Raw genomic sequence first — 20,624 nt, forward strand, 5'->3', positions numbered from 1 at the left:
TGGTAAATAACCAACACCATCATTTAAAATACAGACCTGTTTACACCCAGTTCTACCATTAAAGTCACCACATATGATAGATTTACGTGTTTCCCCGTAGTCATGAATGAGGTGCATCAGCAGTTGTTCTAAATACTCAACACCATTTTCTTCACGAAGAACTGTATATGTAAAAGAAACACCAGCGAGATGGTAAAAGGAGACAACTTATCCTTTAGAGTGAAACATATGTCGGTTGAAGACTCATTGGAAAAAATGCGACAATGAATACCGTATACAAACTGCTAGCCCTCCAGAATATCTACCACGACTGGGAAAAAAACGCCAACGAAAGTATCAAAGGTACCAAACATTTCGTTTAAATTACATTGTATCTTGGCTACATTACGTACACGTACACGAGAAAATAACACAGAATTATCACTGGAAACTTAAGTATTTTGGCGCACAAGTAGCCAATACTCATTGGAAAGAAAAGTCTTGCAGACACCAGTGTAATCACTGTTGGCATCGTCCACAATGCGACTGTTTGAAATTAAGACAAGTATTGCATATTCTGGTACAGTGTTTGCATGACGGTTGTGATCAGCCACATGCAAAAAGGATTTAACACATTCCAAATTCTGTCAACATTTATTTCATTTTGTTGCCTATAACAATATTGATGAAATGTACACTCAGAGCGTCTATAGCGTCATCATCAAATGTTGTGTAACATAAATGTTATACATTGCCATCAACTACAATATATTTTCGTGAATTTGATTAGATGGAGCTTATCAAAGCATAACAGGCTATTGACGGATCATCTTGTCTTTGCCAAGTGCTTTTCACATGACAACGTGTCTCAGTGTGCAGGTGGTCTCTTTAGGCTGTACCTAATTTCTCTTCTTTTCCTGCCAAGTACATTTGAATCGGGAAGAACAGCTCCTGCCGGACCCTCTGAAACACGACACACAAAACAACATGGAAGAGTGGTAATTATTTGTTTATTTTTTAACATATTAACTGATAGATACATTTTTCATGTTTGAGTAGATCCTTGTAAGGAAACGGAACCGTTAAGAATGAATGTTGTACATGTTACAGTCAATGTCTAAACTTTCCAGGCATTGTGTACATTGCCTGATTAATTAACCCAATTATGGTACAGATTGACTGATAGTTGAACAGGGATTATTGAGAAGACAAGATTAGCATGGGTTTCGTTCTGTTCGATGTACACAATGCCTGGGAATGGTAGACAATGTACACAATGACTGATAGAATCAGGCAATATACACATTGACTGGTTGTTTCAGTCATTGTGCACATTGCCTGATTGTAGACATTGACTGTAACATACACACAACAGAAACAATGCCCACACAAAGACCCCTGTTCTGACAAACCACTGCAAAGGTACGTGACTTCAGGTGATGATATAGAAACTTTCGTCTTAGTTGCTAATTTTCAATAGTCCAACAATATCACGGTTAGGCACTCCAACCATGATAGTAATATTTTGTACCCATGTTGAGACTTGAACACTATAACCACTCGACGCTACATTACACTGCTTCCCAACTATAGGAAGTGAAGGCAAGTATTAAACAGTACTATTGATCCTATCAGTTTGAGTTTGGAGTTTAATAAATGTGTTCCAAATGAAACATTTTGACTATTGTTTTGAAAAGAAGTGATGCGAGAATGTGCCTTCGTGCGTGCGCGTGTGTGTATGCGTGCGTGTGTGTGCGTGTGTGTTATTGGCAAAGAACCCATAGGCAAGGAAGAATCACGAAGTGTGCTCCTCTTCGTCTTGCGGATGTGTCCCACTATGCACATTAACTGGAATTTTTAAACAAGAACATAAAACTGAACATCACCTATATCGATGATCTGATATTGTCAATAATTCTCAAACAGCATATTCCTGCCAGGAAAATAATAATCTATCCACCTAAAATATAGGAAACCACCCCTTCATTGTCATAGTAAGTTCCATGCAGAAAGATTCAGCCTAACAATATGCAGTTAAACATACTGTGTTGTAACATCAGAGGTATACAACGAAATTATAATAGCTCTAAATTTTATTTAAAACCGAACGCGTAGAGCTATCTCCATTCCACCACAACCGCGTTATTATGATTTAAAAAAATCATACTGTGTTTGAAAATCAGAGGTATATAACGGAATTATATACCTCTGAAAGACTTTGATTAAGCAATCACAAGCCAGTATTTACTGAAGTCAGGGTAGATTAGAATATCAAAGGAACTGTATGACAAGCGGGATGACTTCAACAACATACAATACTCTGATTACAAAGCTAGCATTAGAACCTACATCCGTGATCTGATGCAAAAGAAGTGGGACACCCAAGTAGGTATTAACAAATTACATGAAATAAAACCATATATTTCTTACACCTATTTGGGTTGTCAGTCCAGATTATTGGCCTTATACTCATGAATATTTGTTAAAAGGCGAAGATCCTCCGTTTTGCATCCCTTGTGATGAAAGAATCACGATTAAGCATATCTTGCTTGACTGTGTCGAATATTCAATCACAAGGAATAACTATTTCAAATCACGAACTATGAAGGATCTTTTTAATAATATAAGTTCTCATTTAATTATTGCATTTTTAAAGGAATTAGATTTGTTAACTGATTTGTAAATAGATAAATATTTTATGTTTGGAAGTTTAAATTTATAACTCAGATTGTTAGTAGCTGTACCCTCAAGGGAGTTAAAGTACTGTAAAATTATTGTCCTCCTGAGAGGGTACGTACGTCCTAAAACACTCAAAGTAATTTTCAAACTTACCAGGATTTTAAGCGTTGCATTTTTGTGATTTTAATTATGGCTAAATTTTGACTACAATGGCTGGCTGCTGAAGGGATGATGTAAATCCAGCTAGGGTCCATGTAGGTAGCAAAGGTACTGTAAGTCCCCATGGTCCTTAGTATGGTGATCTACCTTCAGTTGTTGGCGATCTATAGCCCGTGTATTATACTGTATTATCTTCTTTAATTGGAATGTTTTAGCTCTGCTCGCTAGTTTTATATATATATATGTGATTCCCTAGTAGTTTTACTGTCAATCGTCGACAGGTTTTAATCCTCAAAATGTTTCCACTGTTTATTGTATAAATTGTTTTCGTCACGATATGGCAGAGATATTGCCTATGTGACGTTAAATGTCAACTCACTCACTCACTCAACAACATACACTCAACTTTATGTCATGAAGTATTAGAGCTGATCCAGGCTTGGGTGCCACAACACTGGCGAACAACAGAGCAGGCTCTTTCCATGACGATTGCACAGACCGTCATTGGGTCTCGCTCAAAAGATGTTTTGATCTGGGTTACAATGTTTCAGTGGAGCTTTCAAAATATTCAATGGCAAACAAGTGCATGGCATTTCCAAATTGGCTGCATCAGTGACAAAAAGTATGTTTCGTGTCATTCCCTTTTTTATACCTTAAACGTCTGTTCCTATACAACCTATGTTCAAGTGGATAATTGACTTGCCTTGGTATGTATTTGTAACGCGTGTACCCTTTTCCCCAAAGCCTCGTATCATCACTAACAGTGGTCAGTGAACACATAATTGTGACATAGTCGAACTCGTTCAAAAGACTTTTAAATGGAGAGGGCTTGTCGCTTTCATTTGCATTGAAAATATATTCACCATCTGGGTCACAGCCAATTATCTCCATTCTGAAGCATGGGGCCTTCTCCCAAGTGACTGGGGAAATACGTATGACATCGGTGAGTAAATACGGGTCCAGAACAGGAGAGTAGCTGACTGTTGCGTTGTAGATTGCATCAGCACCCTAGGAAAACAATGCAAAACTCATCAGTATAATAAACATCTTACAAGTCTGGCTCACAGACTTTGATCCAGATGTTTTATCTTCAGTCCAGTCCAGTGATGCAACAATCCCTTAATGACTGACTGACTGAGTTTGGTTTTACGCCGCTTTTAGCAATATTCCAGCAACATCACGGCGGGGGACACCAGAAATGGGCTTCACACATTGTACCCATGTGGGGATTCGAACCCGGGTCTTCGGCGTGACGAGCCAACGCTTTAACCACTAGGCTACCCCACCGCCCCAATCCCTTAATGAAGCAAGTCTAGATACTTCTCAGCTTCCTTATCTCCGATCCCACCGATGATATTTTAAATTTTGATGGAATAGTTCGTTTAAATTAAAATTGCCTACTTTGAGAGACTAAGCGTTGGTCTTAAATCTAAATCTCAGAAAAAAAAGGTTCATGGAATTGACCACTTAAGATACCCTACTTATGAACAACTGTCAAGTTAAAAGGTCTTTATCGTTTTCTGAATTGTGTGTGCCTTACGACCAATATGTCATTAAAATTTGTTGCGATGGAAATATCTTTCAAATCGTACCTCTGGATTTGGGAGATATGGTCAAAATGCTAGTTACATCACGACTTAAGATACAGTGCCGTTCAAGTTATATTCGTACGAATAACGATTCACAACGGTTTATAACGGTCACTTTTTTACGATCACTTCAAATTTGCCATGGCGTCCATTTTGTCGCGTCTCTTTCACGTGACGTCATCAAAAGTGTCGTCTGCTGTTTCGTTGAAAGCATACGGTAGTTCGTGTAATCATTGGAAGGAAATCGAAGGAACTTAGAAGTGATGTAAAAACCCTACCGGTGAAGGATTCCCATGTCTACTGTAAGTAGTATTTTAAGCACAGTTCAGCTACCGGCTTCAGCAGAAAACATTATTATTATGTTTTACAGATTAAAGATGATAAATGCAGCAGAGAGGGTTCGGTGATCCTGGCACAGTCAGGCTGGTAAGGCTCAGCATCAGCTCAGGGCCCTCGCCCCCTCTACACGCAGCCCAGACAGCGAATGGGACTTCTCCCAGAAAACACTGCCTAGTCGAACCCACCAAGAACTTTCCGGAGAATATGAAGGCTCCCCAACACTGCAGCCTTCTGCATTACCCAGACTGTCAGAAGGGCTGTGCTCCCGGTGGAGAACCCGGGCACTCTCCTGATCTGCGCCAAGAGATCAGGAGGTACCAAAGCCATTTTGAATCGTACGAATATTACTGGCATGGCACTGTACATATGCACCACAGATAGGTAACAAAGGACAGGCATGACCCACGTAGCTCTAAGTACATGAGACAGGATCTTGGGTGCAGAAATTTAAACCCTGACATTGAATACGATACACCTCAAACTCACAATACAACATCTGTGGCTCCCACGTGCTTCTATTAAAGTACATGCACATTGAAGTGGTACATTTTATCAATATTTTGTATACATTTCTCAATAGGCATACCTGTGAAGATCCGGGTAAGAATTGATCTTCAGTAACCCATGCTTGTCGTAAGAGGCAACTAACGGGTGGTCATGCTCACTCACTTGCATCCAGTTGTGTAGATCGATGATCATGCTGTTGATCACTGGATTGTATGGTCCAGACTCGATTATTTACAAACCACCACCATATAGCTGGAATATTGCTGAGTGTGGCGTAAAACTAAATTCACTCACTCAGACACACATCCTACCGCCACGTAGGTTTCCATGGCTCCATTGTAGATGTTGTGATACTGCAAGGTGAAGGTCTTCATGAAAGTATCTGGCAGCTCCCAGTAGTGTTGTACATTAGGCTGTTCGAACATAATCATGGCAACCAGGTGGGGCTTGGTAAGTCGCACCTCGTAGTAAGGCTTGGTATCGTTGGCAGCAGGACACCAAGCGCCATTCGTTTCACCTGAGGGAGAAAATATATAAAACATGCCTTTGTGTTAAATAAGTGATAAAGATATTTGCTTGCATTTGTTGAAATATTTAAGTAATCATAACAGGTTTTGTTTTCGCTAACACATTGTGCCCTTACTGGTTTCCTCTGATCCATTCATAATATTGTCTTAAGTATATTTAATCTAACTACATTTTTAATCGTAGTATATATGTTCGTTTAAATCAATGGCTAACTTTGTCTAAATTGTCAACAGCTGAGGGGATGATGTAAACCCTGCTGGGATGCATGCAGGTAGCAAAGGTTCTGTAAGTCCCCATGGTGATCTACCATCAGTTCTTGGCAACCCATAGCCCATTTTTATATTGTATTGTTGTATTTAAAAACATCGCTTTATGATAGCGTGCTAGTTTTCCTTTAATGTCTGTGATATAGTAGTAGTTTTGTTTGTTCTTCGACAGCAGAGTTTTAATTTTTGATTGTATTTATAATATAATAAGACATTGTTCTCGTGACGATAAATATGAACTCACTCACTCACTCATAATATTGTCGCTGCTGTTTTGTCTGTTTCAGCAGATAATCAAGACTGATTCTTTCTTAACGCTCACGTCTTGATACAATAACCTGTCACGTGACCACCTTCTAAACGGCATTGTGTATCCATAAATTAGAGTGAGTGAGTGACTATGGTTCTAGGCCGCTCTAACCATTAGGCCACCCCACCGCCCCTCATAAATTACAAAATGTCTGAATTGTTTTGTGCTTTCTGACTGAGAATACTGTCCATAAAATGTCATTTGCTATTATCTCTACTGAGGGTTGGAATCTTATTCAATTTATTTGTATTGTTTGCGTTGAAAGGCTGCGATGTCACTGAAATCTGTGTTGCAATATGTAAAATTGCACGATATGAACACATGACATTTTTCACTTCAGATGAAACCGAATCGTTCCGGTGATGTCTATTTCTCTGATGGTTAACACGACAATATTCTGGTTATATGGCATGGGCCTGCAAATAATCAAGTCCAGACAAGAAAAACCCAGTGAGTGTTATAATCATGAACTTTTAAAACCGTCGGGGTATGAAGAGACAATGGGTGAGTTTAGTTTTACCCCGCTTTTAACAACACCAGAAGTGTACCCATGTGGGGAATCGAACCCGGGTTTTGCAACGTGACGAGTGAACGCTTTCGCCACCGTCCTCGGAGTATGAAGAAAGGCGAAAAACCAAGCTGCCTAGCCTGATAACCTGATTCATTAAGTCGCATCTTTCGACAGCACTGTTAACTGGGAAATTATTCGAACCTGGAACCCCCCACGTTCTAGTACCTACCCGCGCAGCAGATGTATCTGGCCTTCTCCTTCCCGTGATCAGAGGCCGAGGAGGACACAATCAGTTGGTCGTCTTTGATCTTCTTATTCCACATACCAAGGGGTTTCAGACAACCTGTGGTAACAAGGATTATGAGTTTGATCCTTTACTAGTATAGAGGATCTTTCTTCACGACGTCTCAATTCATTGTTAAAGGGCGTATGGTTTGGGAGTGCCAGGAGTGAGTGGGTTTAGTTTTACGCCGCATTCAGCAATATTCCAGCTATATGGCGGCGGTCTGTAAATAATCGAGTCTAGACCAGACAATCCAGTGATCAACAACTTAAGCATCGATCTGGAATATGATGACATGTGTCAACTAAGTCAGTGAGCTTGTCCACCCCTTTAGTCGCCTCTTACGACAAGCATGGGTTACTGAAGATCAATTCTAAACGGATCTTCTCGGGTGTGCCAGAAAACTTGTGGGCTGTACTACCTTTTCGACGTCATTATGTTGTGTCAGTTTGTCGGTATCCTACCGACCTGTGGGTTCATCAAAATGGCAAATGTCTTAGATCTGCATCCTTTCGGGCTTTCCAAACACATCTGTCTGATGTGTCGTCAGTGTATGTCCAGACCTTGCACACTTTGGAATGCGTGTGCACGTGTTGTTTTGAGCACCGGTTAAACAATCAGAGCCTTATGATTTAGCCTCAGCGTGGACAATAAACAAGAACTGTATTAAATCTTAGTTTACCACTAAATACGAGCACAGATATCGTGCGGAAACACCACTGATCATAATCTCGTCATAGCTCAGATATGATCATTGTATCCTTAACAAATAAGGGGTGCAACACTGCAAAGCCAAATACGGCGCTTTAACGACAGGGACATTATTATTGCACCGTGTCGATATTTCAAGACTTTGCCATACTCTCGAACTCAAAAGGGGCACAGGACTTTGTCACATACCTCCGACTTCAGGCAAATCTGAAATTGTGAAAGATAAATTGTAAAAGTACCATGTGCCATGGAAATAATGTATACAATAAAATTTTCCACACTAACAGTCCACACTAACATATATCGAGTAGGACTTACATATGTTGCATTTTAAAGTGCATAGACACACCATGTTCATTCATATTAGCGGGACCGCCTCCGTGGTGTAGTGGTTAGAGCGTCCGCCCGGAGAGCGGAAGGTCGCGGGTTCGATCCCCGACCGCGTCATACCAAAAGACGTTAAAATATGGTACTTGTTGGTCCCTGCCTGGCGCTCGGCATTAATGGGTACAACAAGGACTGGTGGGCTCGGAGTCAGTATAATGTGTCTGAGTGGGGTATTCATGCTTCACTGCGGCATTGGTATCTCAGTGGGCTAGCACTATAAAACCAGCTTCAGTCTGGGCTAGTACAAGCAGCCGCACCTACACATACACACGCATGCACGTAGTCATATGAGCGAAATATTCTCAAGCACGACGTAAAACCCAATTTCACCTCACCTCATATTAGCGGTTGTTACACTGTTGTTTACACATAGGGTGAAAGGCTACGTACGTATGTAAGTGCAGTTAGGTCCGTAGTACGGAGGCGGGCACAAGCACGTGTTCTTAGATATACATGAACCCCCATTTTGGCAATCACACAGATCTGAAAAGGATGAGGGGGATTAAGTAAAGCTATTTGTATAAATGCTCAACAGATTGGTAATTGCATGCATACAAAATTCAAGATACACATTTCTTCTATCACTCTATTCAGAAATACTAACAAACAACGAAATGGTAAGTCGGATCCTTTCCATGGCCACTGTAACTTGTTCTGCCTTCTCAAAAACAAACGCCTGAATGTGACTCCTCTAGATCGATACTAAATCTTGTTACTTCTGGCTCAAATGGTTCTTTGCCACGTGTGATGAACTTTGTTCCTTTTGGGTCGTTACTGAATATTCTTACTGCTTATGTGAAGAAGTCTGTCCCCTTTAGATCGTTTCAAATTATTTTTACTTTTGGTTCAGAATGCCCTGTCTAATATGCGATGAGCCTTGTCCTCTCTGATAGTTATTCAACATTTTTACTATAAGACAAGAATGCTGTGTCCCATAAGTGACGACTGACTGACTGACAGGGTTTTTTTACGCCGCTTTTAGCAATATTCCAGCAACATCACGGCGGGGGACACCAGAAATGGGCTTCACACATTGTACCCATGTGGGATTCGAACCCGGGTCTATGGTGTGACGAGCCAACGCTTTAACCACTAGGCTACCCCACCGCCCCCCAAAAAGTGACGAACGTAGTGACATTTGTATCGTCACTGAATATTCTTAATGGAGGACAAGAACACTCTGTTCAATATGGGAAGAACTTTGTCCCCTCTAGATCGTTTCCATGGCGACTGTATCAACTTGTTCTGTCTTCTCAAAAACAAACACCTGAACGTCAATCTGTTTTCACTTCCCGGTAACGGACCGTTCATAATTTATGGCTAAGGGGATGATGATGATTTTAAGGGGGGTGTCACCCATTTTGTTCTGGGGAGCTAGGGATTCATCAATTTTGTACACACGTATTAGGGGGTCATCAATTTTGTACATAAAAATATGTTTAAAATTATGCTTAGAAATAATGGGAAGGGGAGCGGGGGCTTCATTGACTTTGTACATGACATGCAGGGGGTCACTTATTTTGTTCATACATTTTAGGGGGGTTCATTCACATTGTACATGCTTCTCCATAAAAATCATCATCACACCACCACCCCCACCCCCACACCCACCCCCCTGGCCATAAATTATGAACGGTCCCTAATGTTGTCGATGCATACATTGAAGCTCTACGTGTTCTTATATTTTAAACACAATTTCAAGTGAACCGACAAAAGCATAAGAGACACTGTGAAACGTCCTTGGACGCCAACAGTACTGTCACGCAATCTTCATCGCGTAAGCATTGTTTCTACAACAATAAAAGCGAAAAACCCTGTCCACACCCATAAGAAATCTCTGATACTCTGATTCAGATATTACATAATATGTGAGAAAACTTGTCCGGATAAGCGAGGCTCGACTATACATGATACACAGTGAAAACCTAAAGATCAATTCTGAACATGCCACATGCAGTGCCTTCTTATGAAAATTTCAAAATATGTTTCTGTTCAATCTGCAGCGAATCAGTAACGGTAGTATCAGTCTAAGTAAACTTAGGCTCAGTATTATTCGTTACACTGCTATACTGAGTCTAACAAAACCTAGTAGAAGGTCGCGTTAGTTAACCTTTTGGACTGACCAATCAGAACACAGCTTACCAAATCGCGAAAGTTAAAGGTCACATGCAACCAAAAAAATCAAACATAATTAAAACACAATTATCACTTATTCATGACATATAATATACATTGCTGGTTATGAAAAAACATATCAACAAAATTATAAGCGTACAATCGCAAATCAAAAGTGCAATATTGTGTACTTGGGTTTACTTCCCAAGAAACGAAGCAGCCGGGATACCGAACCCAGTCAGAGCGGGTGGGTGTGCACTCAAGTGTAACGGCTGGTTCATTTGCAGATGCCCTCACGGCTCATTGTGTGTGTATATATAGAGATGTTGGGTTTTGTAAATACATGCTCATTTTTTTGTGTATAACATTTTGCAATCAACAGACATCATAACATGTCATGTGTTCAAGTATCACACCTGCCTGTCTGTGTAATTACATAATGTGACAGAGACCGAACTCGGGCCAAAAATCAATGCATTTTGTTTATGGTGTATAGCCTGATTGGTGTTAAGTTCAAATTGCATGTGGTCAGTGATAGCAGCTGTGTATTGAATATTGTCATTAGCAGACAGGCAGGCAGACACACAGGTGTCAATAAAACAAGACATTGAGTTTTGTCTGTGACAACGACATATCTATATCACAGTTAAACATTCTGTCAACGCCAAATAATGACATTGCTTTTAAGTATCGAACTGAGAAAGTGACTCGGTAAGAAGAACGTGTGGTGAAATAGACAAATGAAATTATATAAACAGTTTATTTACTGTCATAACATATAAAAAGCTCGCGCCTGTGAGATATCAACAAAACATTAGGAAAATAGCTCACACCAAAGCCTTCACCGAGTATTCACCGGACAGCCCGCTTCCAAGTTGCGCGAACCTATTTCACTGCGCACGTGCTATGAGCGCAGCCCAGCTGTTGAAACCAGTTTTTCCCCGAAAAGTCGGAGGGAAATTAGTGAATCGTTTGAACTCCGATTTCGCGCGGGTTTTTTTCATCGCGTTATTTTTTAACTTTATAAGTTGAATTTGCATTTTGGATGATTTGTTTCGTAAGTCCATACCGAAAGGTATCAGAATCTGCAAAGTTGTGTTTTACGTTGCATGTGACCTTTAACATTCGCACATTTGAACGGTTATCTCCCAATTGACAGACCCCCATTTGACAGACACCCAATTGACAGTACACCTACGAGTATAATGGAATAATTGAGCAGGGTGACAGAAACAGGTTCGAACTAGAAGTTTGAGGTTAATTAATTTGTTGTGATTAAATGGTCAAAAACACCTATCGAATATAAAATTGATTGTGTTTATTGATAGAAAAGCCCCCTCCCAATAAGCATATGTATATATAGTTAACTGAGAAAACGTTTTGTTGGAGAGATATAGATATGTACATATTTGAAAACATTCTGATTTGCAGTAAATGAGACACCTGCATTGCCATGTAAGATACGATTAATACCAACCAGTGTTCTAATTTTAACAATACTTTCTAAAGATTGTAACAGTTTATGTCTTTGAGTAGTATACAATGGACATTCAAGGGAGAAATGAAAAACATTCTCACATCCATGGCCACATTGACATGATGCGTCATATTTTAAATATTTATTCTAAATAAATTGTGATTAAGTGCACTTAATAACTTCTTTATTCCATATAAATAGGTTCACATTTGATTTATATGATACAACAGTGTCGCAATTTCTAATAGCTAAGCTAATGTTTTCAATATGATGATGCCGACACCCGTTAGACTAGAAGGTTAAACTGAAATGTTTATGAAAATAAACTGGTTTTTTTTATTACAGCAATAAAAATTCAAATTACTGTATTAGCAGTAGTAGTAGTAGTAGTAGCAGCAGTAGTAGTAGTAGTAGTAGTAGTAGTAGTAGCAGATATAGAAGTAGCCGCAGCAATAGTAATATGCTTTGGGTAAATGACATGACATTTGAATTGTAATTTCGTATGAGAGTTTTAGTTTATGTATATGTGTAATATGTTTTTATGTTCAATTTTGCAAATACAATTACGATGAACATTTAACATACAAAGTAAGCTTAACTAACTGAGTGGATATTACTGCAATATTTGAATAATATGTGAAGTTAAAAATGTCCGAGCTAGTGATAACATAATACGTCATACATACTTTCACAACCGAAGATTTCAAATCTAAAGCAGGCGTGATGTTCCGCGTCGACCACTGATATCCGGATGCGCTCTGACACCGGTCGCTGTATCTCAGTCAGAGTTGACACAACGGTGACACTGTTTCCACGTACACCAAGCATGTACTGCCAGAAAAAGGATATATCATAAGTATTATCAAACATTTCACTCTCACCATCATTAAAACAACATTTGAAATACATTTAGGCATGTTTATCTCAAGCTCATGGCATTTAAAAATGACTTGAAAAGACACCTTATCATTGGATAACTCTATCTCTTAAGATGTGAGGGTGAGTGCGTACACCTCTGCTCATCCCATGACGAGGATGATGCAAGGATGGCAAGGTTGAGAAGGGTTCTGTGACTCCATGAACAGTTCCGAGGTTATATACTTTCCTGGGTACGATGTCATAACATGATGGCTCAGCCGTGTTCAAATCTGTTTTCGTGCTGAACTCGAAACTATATTTTTACTTTTGGTCCAGAATGCTCTGTTCAATACCTGTTCGTTTTTTGGATCGTCGCTTAATATTCTTACTGTAGGGCCAGAATGCTCTTTGCTACATGTTTGTTTGTTGTACAAAGCCGTACTCGACAATATTCCAGCTGTATGGCAGCAACCAATCTGGACAGCGTCTGGACCAGACAATCCAGTGATTAACATCATGAGCATCGATATACGTAATTGGGATGCGATGACAACCATGATGTCAACAAAATCATGAGTCTGATCACCCGATCCCGTTAGCCGCCTCTTACGCCAGCATGGGTTGCTAAAGACAACTTCTATTGGGTACTTTGCTACATGTAACTTTGCTACCTTTAGATCGTTACTAAATCGTGTTACTTCGGGTCCAAATGGTTCTTTGACATGTGTGATGAGCTTTGTTCCCTTTGGAGGTGAGGTGAGGTGAAATTGGGTTTAACGTCGTGCTTGAGAATATTTCGCTCATATGACGACGTGCATGCGTGTGTATGTGTAGGTGCGGCTGCTTGTACTAGCCCAGACTTAAGCTGGTTTTATAGTGCTAGCCCACTGGGATACCACGCCGCAGTGAAGCATGAATACCCCACTCAGACACATTATACTGACTCCTAGCCGACCAGTCCTTGTTGTACCCATTAATGCCGAGCGCCAGGCAGGGACCAACAAGTACCATATTTAAACGTCTTTTGGTATGACGCGGTCGGGCATCGAACCCACGACCTTCCGCTCTCCAGGCGGACGCTCTAACCATTACACCACGGAGGCGGTCCTGTTCCCTTTGGATCATTATTGAATATTCTTACTAGAGGACAAGGATGCTCTGTTCATTACGTGAAGAACTTTGTCCACTTAGATCGTTTCAAATTGTTCTTACGACAGGTTCAGCATGTTCTGTCCCATATGTGACGAGCTTTGTCTAATTCTGATCGTAGAGAAAAAAATCGAACTAGAGCGCAAAAATGATGTCCCATATGTAACGAGCTTTGTCCAGTTCGGATCGTAAAGAAAACATTCTACCTAGAAGGCAATAATACTCTGTCACATATGTGACCAACATGTTGCCCTATAGATGTGACCCGTGAAGGTCCGGGTTAGAATGAACCTTCAGTAACCCATGCTTGTCGTAAGAGGCGACCAACGGGATCGGGTGGTCAGGCTCGCTGACTTGGTTGACACATGTCATCGGTTCCTAATTGCGCAGATCGATGCTCATGCTGTTGATCACTGGATTGTCTGGTCCAGACTCGATTATTTACATACCGCCGCCATATAGCTGGAATATTGCTGAGTGCGGCGTAAAACTAAAGCCACTCCCTCACTCACCCTATAGATGTTTATAAAATACTCTTACTATAGGTCCTGAGTGTTCTGTGCCATATGTGACGAGCTTTGTTCCCCCTATGGGCTGGTATTGGAAGGTATAGTTTGTCATGTAGTTGCGCACCACGGAGGTTGGATCAGTGCCCTCTGGTGGCTGTATTTCAATGGCCTGGATCACCCAAGGTTTGTCAAAAGTCACCTCGATGTACTGGTCTTGGACGGGAAGATTTGGGTCCGGACACCACCCACACGGCCTGTCTGGAAACATAATTTTTGGTATCCATACATATGGATGATGGTTTGTGCTTTGTCAACATTAATCGATGATAATGGTTAAGGAACAACCGTAAGGTTACTATGCTGGTGGCGGTGAAGGGGAGTGTAGGGGCGGTGAAGTGTTTTATCGCGTGATACGTTTTCTTTTCAGTTCTCCGTCCAAAGCAAGGGGCCAAGCGACTTCTAGGGGATTCAGTACGTAGGTGTGTTAATGAATCACTATCAAACAGTGATGATAACAGGTGTTTGCAAGCAAAACATAATTCGGGAATTTTCGAATACAAATTCGGTCAAAACAATTTTAGTTATTTCCATGTAAACTCAACATAGATTAAATTACAATCTCACCATCTGAAACTACGTTCGTTTTTAAACGATATGTATGTTGTCTTAATGAAATATGAGCTTGTGTCTATTACATCCTTTTGTACGTACGTTTACAATCAGAGTTGGCCATTGCTGATGTTTTCCCTTTATCATTCGATGAGGAAACAACATGGTCGTCTTTGATGATTCCATTACGCCAAAAGCGATCTTGGCATACTGTCAAGAAAAAAGTCATACTTTAAATAATGTTGTCACGATATTGAAGCATATTATTGGAAATACCTCAACATCCAAGGTACGCAACATGCCAACATGACATTGGGAAGGGTATGTACTTAACGATGTGGTGTTCTCCTGAAGATATAAATAGACGTATCAAACCTAAAACAGGGCATGATGAGAGAATGTTGTTTAACGACGCTGACATTCTATTCGTCATCGTTCCTAACATCTGGCTCCGCCGTACGAAAAGCGTGCTGACTGGACCTACCCTAACCAGACATCCGAGGGAACACAATGATGCGATTAAAGACACACTGGCAGACCGTACCTGTCAGAGCCATAGTGGTCATTTTATATGTAATTTTGAAGAGAGAGAGAGAGAGAGAGAGAGAGAGAGAGAGAGAGAGAGAGAGAGAGAGAGAGAGAGAGAGAGAGTGTGTGTGTGTGTGTGTGTGTGTGTGTGTGTTACCGCTGTTCATTTAAAGTTCATGAAAAGGAAATGGTTCAAAAATTATGAATACACCTTGTATCTTGTTGCATCAATGAGACAACCACATTCCGTTGGGGCATGGCATGCTCGGGTCTTGCTCGGGCCATGCTCGGGCCAAACTGCTTTATGAACTACATTAACAGCTAGGACAATTCCATGGTGCGACCAATTTGTGGCAAGGCTGAGGACTTTACACTGCTTTACCCGCCCAATGGTATGTCATTTGATTCAATGCAAGACGTGCTGTGACGCCTGTTTCTCGAGATCTTTCCCATCTTGAACATGTCAGGAAGGTGATGGAAAGAGACCTACGACCAAAAACCAGCCCGGACTTTACCTTAGTGGGGACACTGGAATAACGTGCCTTGGATGATTCCAATTACACGCAGATTTCTTTGTGCGAAAGAGTGTAAAATGAAACGTCTAACGGAGTTTATGACAATAACATACTTTCTGTCTGTTTTTCATCACTGGCATATACAGCAAAACACTGACAAGCTTCACTGCAAATTTTAAATTTGCCCCCAACCAAGATCAGGTACACATGATGAAAAACGATTGCACGAAATTCATAACACTGTGAATTGCATAATCATTTTCTAAATCCGCATACAATCACACAACGTAGTTTTAAGAATATCACCCCAAAATGAAAAATCCCCAACATGTATTTAACAGTATCTATAACAGTACATAATACCTCTTTCCGGAACTGGAAGCTGAGTGGTTGTTGTTGTTGTCGATGTTGTTGATGAGGTTACCACTGTGGTAAACACCGAAAACATATTAACTGACACTTCATTTAAAAAACAAACAAACAAGCGTTCTTTGTGCAGTCAGACATTAGCATTTTTGTATTGCAATGGAGCTTACGAACGATTAGGAAGAATATAGGATTCGAACTTGTAATCACAGGTTTTTGGTATCTCTCGGGGATGCAACTGTGCACAGGACACGGACTTAAGGTGGTTTAAATGACTTGGCCAACACGAAACTTTAATTATTATTATACGTATTTATATAGCGCACATATCTAGGCAACTAGTGCTTGCTCAAGGCGCTGGTATTTCTTCCCTCGATCATTGGATGTCAATCTCAACGGCACATCGTGTTATTAATCTCAACTCCCTCTGGAGTATGCAACACTTGCAGCCACTAGGCGCACCGAGCTGTTGTAGTTTTCTCATCCTAACGAGGTACCCATTCACAGCTGGGTGGACTGGGACAAATTGTCACAGTATTTTGTCCAAGTACACTACTCGTTGCTGTACCCGCAACTAGGTGTTTGCACGTATTCATGTGGCCACCATCTGGTCATATACCAGCGGATTCGTGGGTTCTTTTCAGTGCACAGGGTTGTGTACTGTACACTAGGGGTTGTGACAACACTGAAAGAGTCTGCACACAAAGTTGACTCCAAGGTTTTTACACCCGGTTACAGGTGGGCTCGATCCCGCCACCTCAAGCTCCCTGGATCACTACCCTGGCCCATTTGCCAGCTCGCCCACCGCGCACAACGGTATCAACAGAATCTTGAGTGACTGAGTTTAGTTTTCACCGCAAAACACGGCGGTGAAGACCAGAAATGGGCTTTACTGTAAAATTATTGTCCTCCTGAGAGGGTACGTAAGTCCCGAAACATTCAAGGTAAATTTATTCTTACCACCTTAGAATGTGTGTCATTTTAATGTATGGCTAGATTTGACTGAATTGCTAACGGCTGAAGGGATGGTGCAAATCCAGCTTGTGTCCATGCAGGAATGTACTGTAAGTCCCCATGGTCTCTATATCTGTGATCCTCTAGTTATTTTACTGTCCGTCGTTGACGGGGTTTTATAACTTGACCTAAATTATTGCGACTTTGTTTATTATTCAAATCCTCGTCACGATATGGCTGCAATATTGCCGATGTGACTGTAAATTTTAACTCACTCACTCACTCAGAAATGGGTTTCACACATTACACCCATGTGGGGCATTGAACCCGCTTGACGAGCGAAAGCTTTAACCACTAGCCTACCTCACCGCCCCTCAACAGAATCTTGACAACGTATATCTATAGTTAATAAGTGAACTTGGTTCTACGCCACTTTTAACAGCAGCCGAGATGTGTCACAGCTTCAGGAGGACAACCTGAAGTGACGCAGGTGTTAGACATTTACACCTTAAGTGAAACCCACGAGCACGGATATGGTACTAACAAATTTGGAAACATAATCGCGTGGACCCGGGATTCGAAACAATAATCAACAGTGTCTGGCGTTCCCATGGCCGTTGGACGCAACTGAAGATACACGTAATTATTTCCCCGAATGATGAAAAGGCGACCTGGCTAAATCTATGGTGTCATTTCGTACTAATATGTCATATATGAAAAGTGAAAGTCATATTAACGACTACTTTCAGATAGTTTTTTTCATGATCCTATATCATTATAACTTCTAATTTTCTACACAACGTACCAGTTTCACTTTACAAGGAACTTTCTTTAGTTTGTCCAATTAACTCGAGAGTAGCTACATATACAAGTGGCTCTATCGGTTTAGAATTACATTCACAACTGATGTCTAAACCCTGGTTGGCCAAATTGAATAGTGCCACAGTTACAGATCACGTGTGTCATTGACGCCGTACCAAGCAATATTAAAACTGTATGGCGACAGACCGTCAATATTCGTGTCTCGACAATACCAACATGTGACTGACATAATGAGCATCTAACTATGCCGTTCGGATATTGTGCCATGCATTGACTATCGGAGTCTGACCAACCGATCGTTAGTGTCCACTTGCGAAACATGCTTAGAATCAGTTGTAGCCCGGATATGTATGATAAACGTCCGGGTTAGAATTGATCTTCAGTAACCCATGCTTTTTGTAATAGGCGACTATCGAGATCGGGTGGTCAGGCTCGCTGACTTGGTCAAGACATGTCATCGTAGATCTATGCTCATGCTGTTGATCACTTGAGTCTGGCCCAGACTCGATTGTTTACAGACCGACGCCATATAGCTGGAATATTCGGCGAGTGCGGCTGAATGCGGCGTAAAACTAGATTCACTCACTGATGTTAAATACTTACCGTTTTCGCAACACTTTCCGTTAAAACCACCGGCGCACATGCAGATCATGCCATCAAAGGTTCCACCATTGAAGCAAGTTGCCCCACAGTCTTGACTCATTTGTCCATCCGAGTAGGGCACCTTACATTTCGTGACGCACTCTGCATACTCCAGATCAGCCTCGCAGCAGATGCCCCTGTTCCTGGTCTGGCGACCATTCCCGCCACATGTCTCGGTGCAGCCTCCCCACGATGCCCACGGATACCAGTCACACTCATCTATACCTGCTGTGCAATTACTGTCCACTGCACACGGAGCAATGGTCAGCAGAAGTACCGCCAACAAGCCGGTGGTGGTCATGTTGCTGCCAACTGCGTTGGCGTTGAAGCCGAGAGACACTGAGGCTTGACGTGGACTGTATGGATCCTTATCAGGGCGTGTGATGTCAATGGGGAGGTCGTTATTTACAGTATCTTCCCGACACCGAGGAATCTTGATGATAATACACTCGTCCGTCGACGACAGAGTCACTGTTACTTGGTGCCGCGTGTTGGTCGCCAGAAACCATACAATGTTCATCATATATGTTTGTAGGGACCGTAATATTCAGGACATCCAACATGCCCTCTGATCATCAGCTTTTCTTCTGTTCTGATTAACCTCAGCAATATTTTCATGGTATTTCAACAGATCATAACTATTTTTCACTGAATACCATCTATGAAGACGTTAGTGTTAGAATATCGACAGCTCGTCCGGAGCACCATTCCTTGGCAAGTCCAAAAGTAATGACGCAGCAGTAGCGTAATTAACACAAAAATATACCTACTACACATGTCTAGGACTTGCGAATTACGACATTCTGTCATGACTATTAAGATATTAGCGCACCAGTCAAGTTGCGTCAACCCAGTAACTGCATCGGCAGATGCGACTTGTCCGCGGTATAATCTGTGGTACCAGACCTCCTGGTAGTTGGTGGTGGGTTGTTCATTACTCGACTTTGGGGCATAACATGTTGGATATTTTGATGAAGTGTTGCACACGAAGTCATGTCCGACCTATTAACGTGAAGACACATACAATCAGCTTTTTACGTCCAGTGCAAATTTGAAAACTGTCGCTCTTCTGGCGTTATTTCCAAGTTATTACTGCAGTAAGGGTCCAACAGATATAAAGATATTACGAATGAATCTGTCACTAAGAAATCCTCGAAACCTGTGACTGCTTACAACGATGCAAACAAATTCCCACGACGCGTACATAAAAGCGTGTTGAATCTGCACTCGTTTAAATTGCATTGAATTTATTGATTGCAGCCGTATCGGGTGGTCAGGCTCGCTGGCTTGGTTGACACATGTCATCGGTTCCCAATTGCGCAGATCGATGCTCATGCTGTTGATCACTGGATTGTCTGGTCCAGACTCGATTATTTACAGACCGACGCCATATAGCTGGAATATTGCTGAGTGCGACGTAAAACTAAACTCACTCACAGTTGATTGCTCAAAGCGTTTTACTGATGTATTCAACCCAAACTTTACTCTAAAATATTCACCAGTGCCTCTGGCAGCAATGATCAGTCTGTATTGTCAGAGTGTGAATTGGAACTTACATTGCAAAATGTTGTCACTTGTACACCTTGTTAGACTGCGAAATGGGTAAGACTTAATAGAAACAGTAGGAGTAGCTAAAGAGGCAATATTTGCGTGGTTTTCATGGAAACTGTTCCGCTGGGATTGCGGATTGCGGGTTATAAGTGGTTCTTGAAAGGAATCAGGGAATCAGGTTCAGCGTCTAGTCGGTTACTTTAACTATAACTCAAAAGAATACAAAGTCTTGACTCAGAAACAAATACCGTTTGGTGTAACGGGAAAATATATGTGAAGAT

At 41.2% G+C, this 20,624-nt stretch overlaps 1 protein-coding gene across 1 annotated transcript; it reads right to left on the minus strand.

Annotated features, from left to right (window-relative positions):
* Window positions 1-619: 619 nt before the first annotated feature.
* On the minus strand, window positions 620-19,312 carry LOC124272204. The gene is made up of 11 exons (XM_046707357.1): window positions 18,754-19,312; window positions 16,372-16,434; window positions 15,068-15,175; window positions 14,388-14,614; window positions 12,527-12,671; window positions 8,639-8,731; window positions 8,051-8,068; window positions 7,097-7,210; window positions 5,564-5,769; window positions 3,681-3,825; window positions 620-942 (listed from the first exon to the last, which is right to left on the minus strand). Exons 1-11 carry the CDS (start codon window positions 19,310-19,312, stop codon window positions 848-850), a joined length of 1,773 nt encoding a protein of 590 aa, XP_046563313.1. The 3' UTR covers window positions 620-847.
* Between the last annotated feature and the right edge of the window lie 1,312 nt (window positions 19,313-20,624).

Source organism: Haliotis rubra, unplaced genomic scaffold (assembly GCF_003918875.1).
Source record: "Haliotis rubra isolate DU_JTF1 unplaced genomic scaffold, ASM391887v1 Scf1670, whole genome shotgun sequence".
In the NCBI taxonomy this organism is placed as follows: Eukaryota; Metazoa; Mollusca; class Gastropoda; order Lepetellida; family Haliotidae; genus Haliotis; species Haliotis rubra.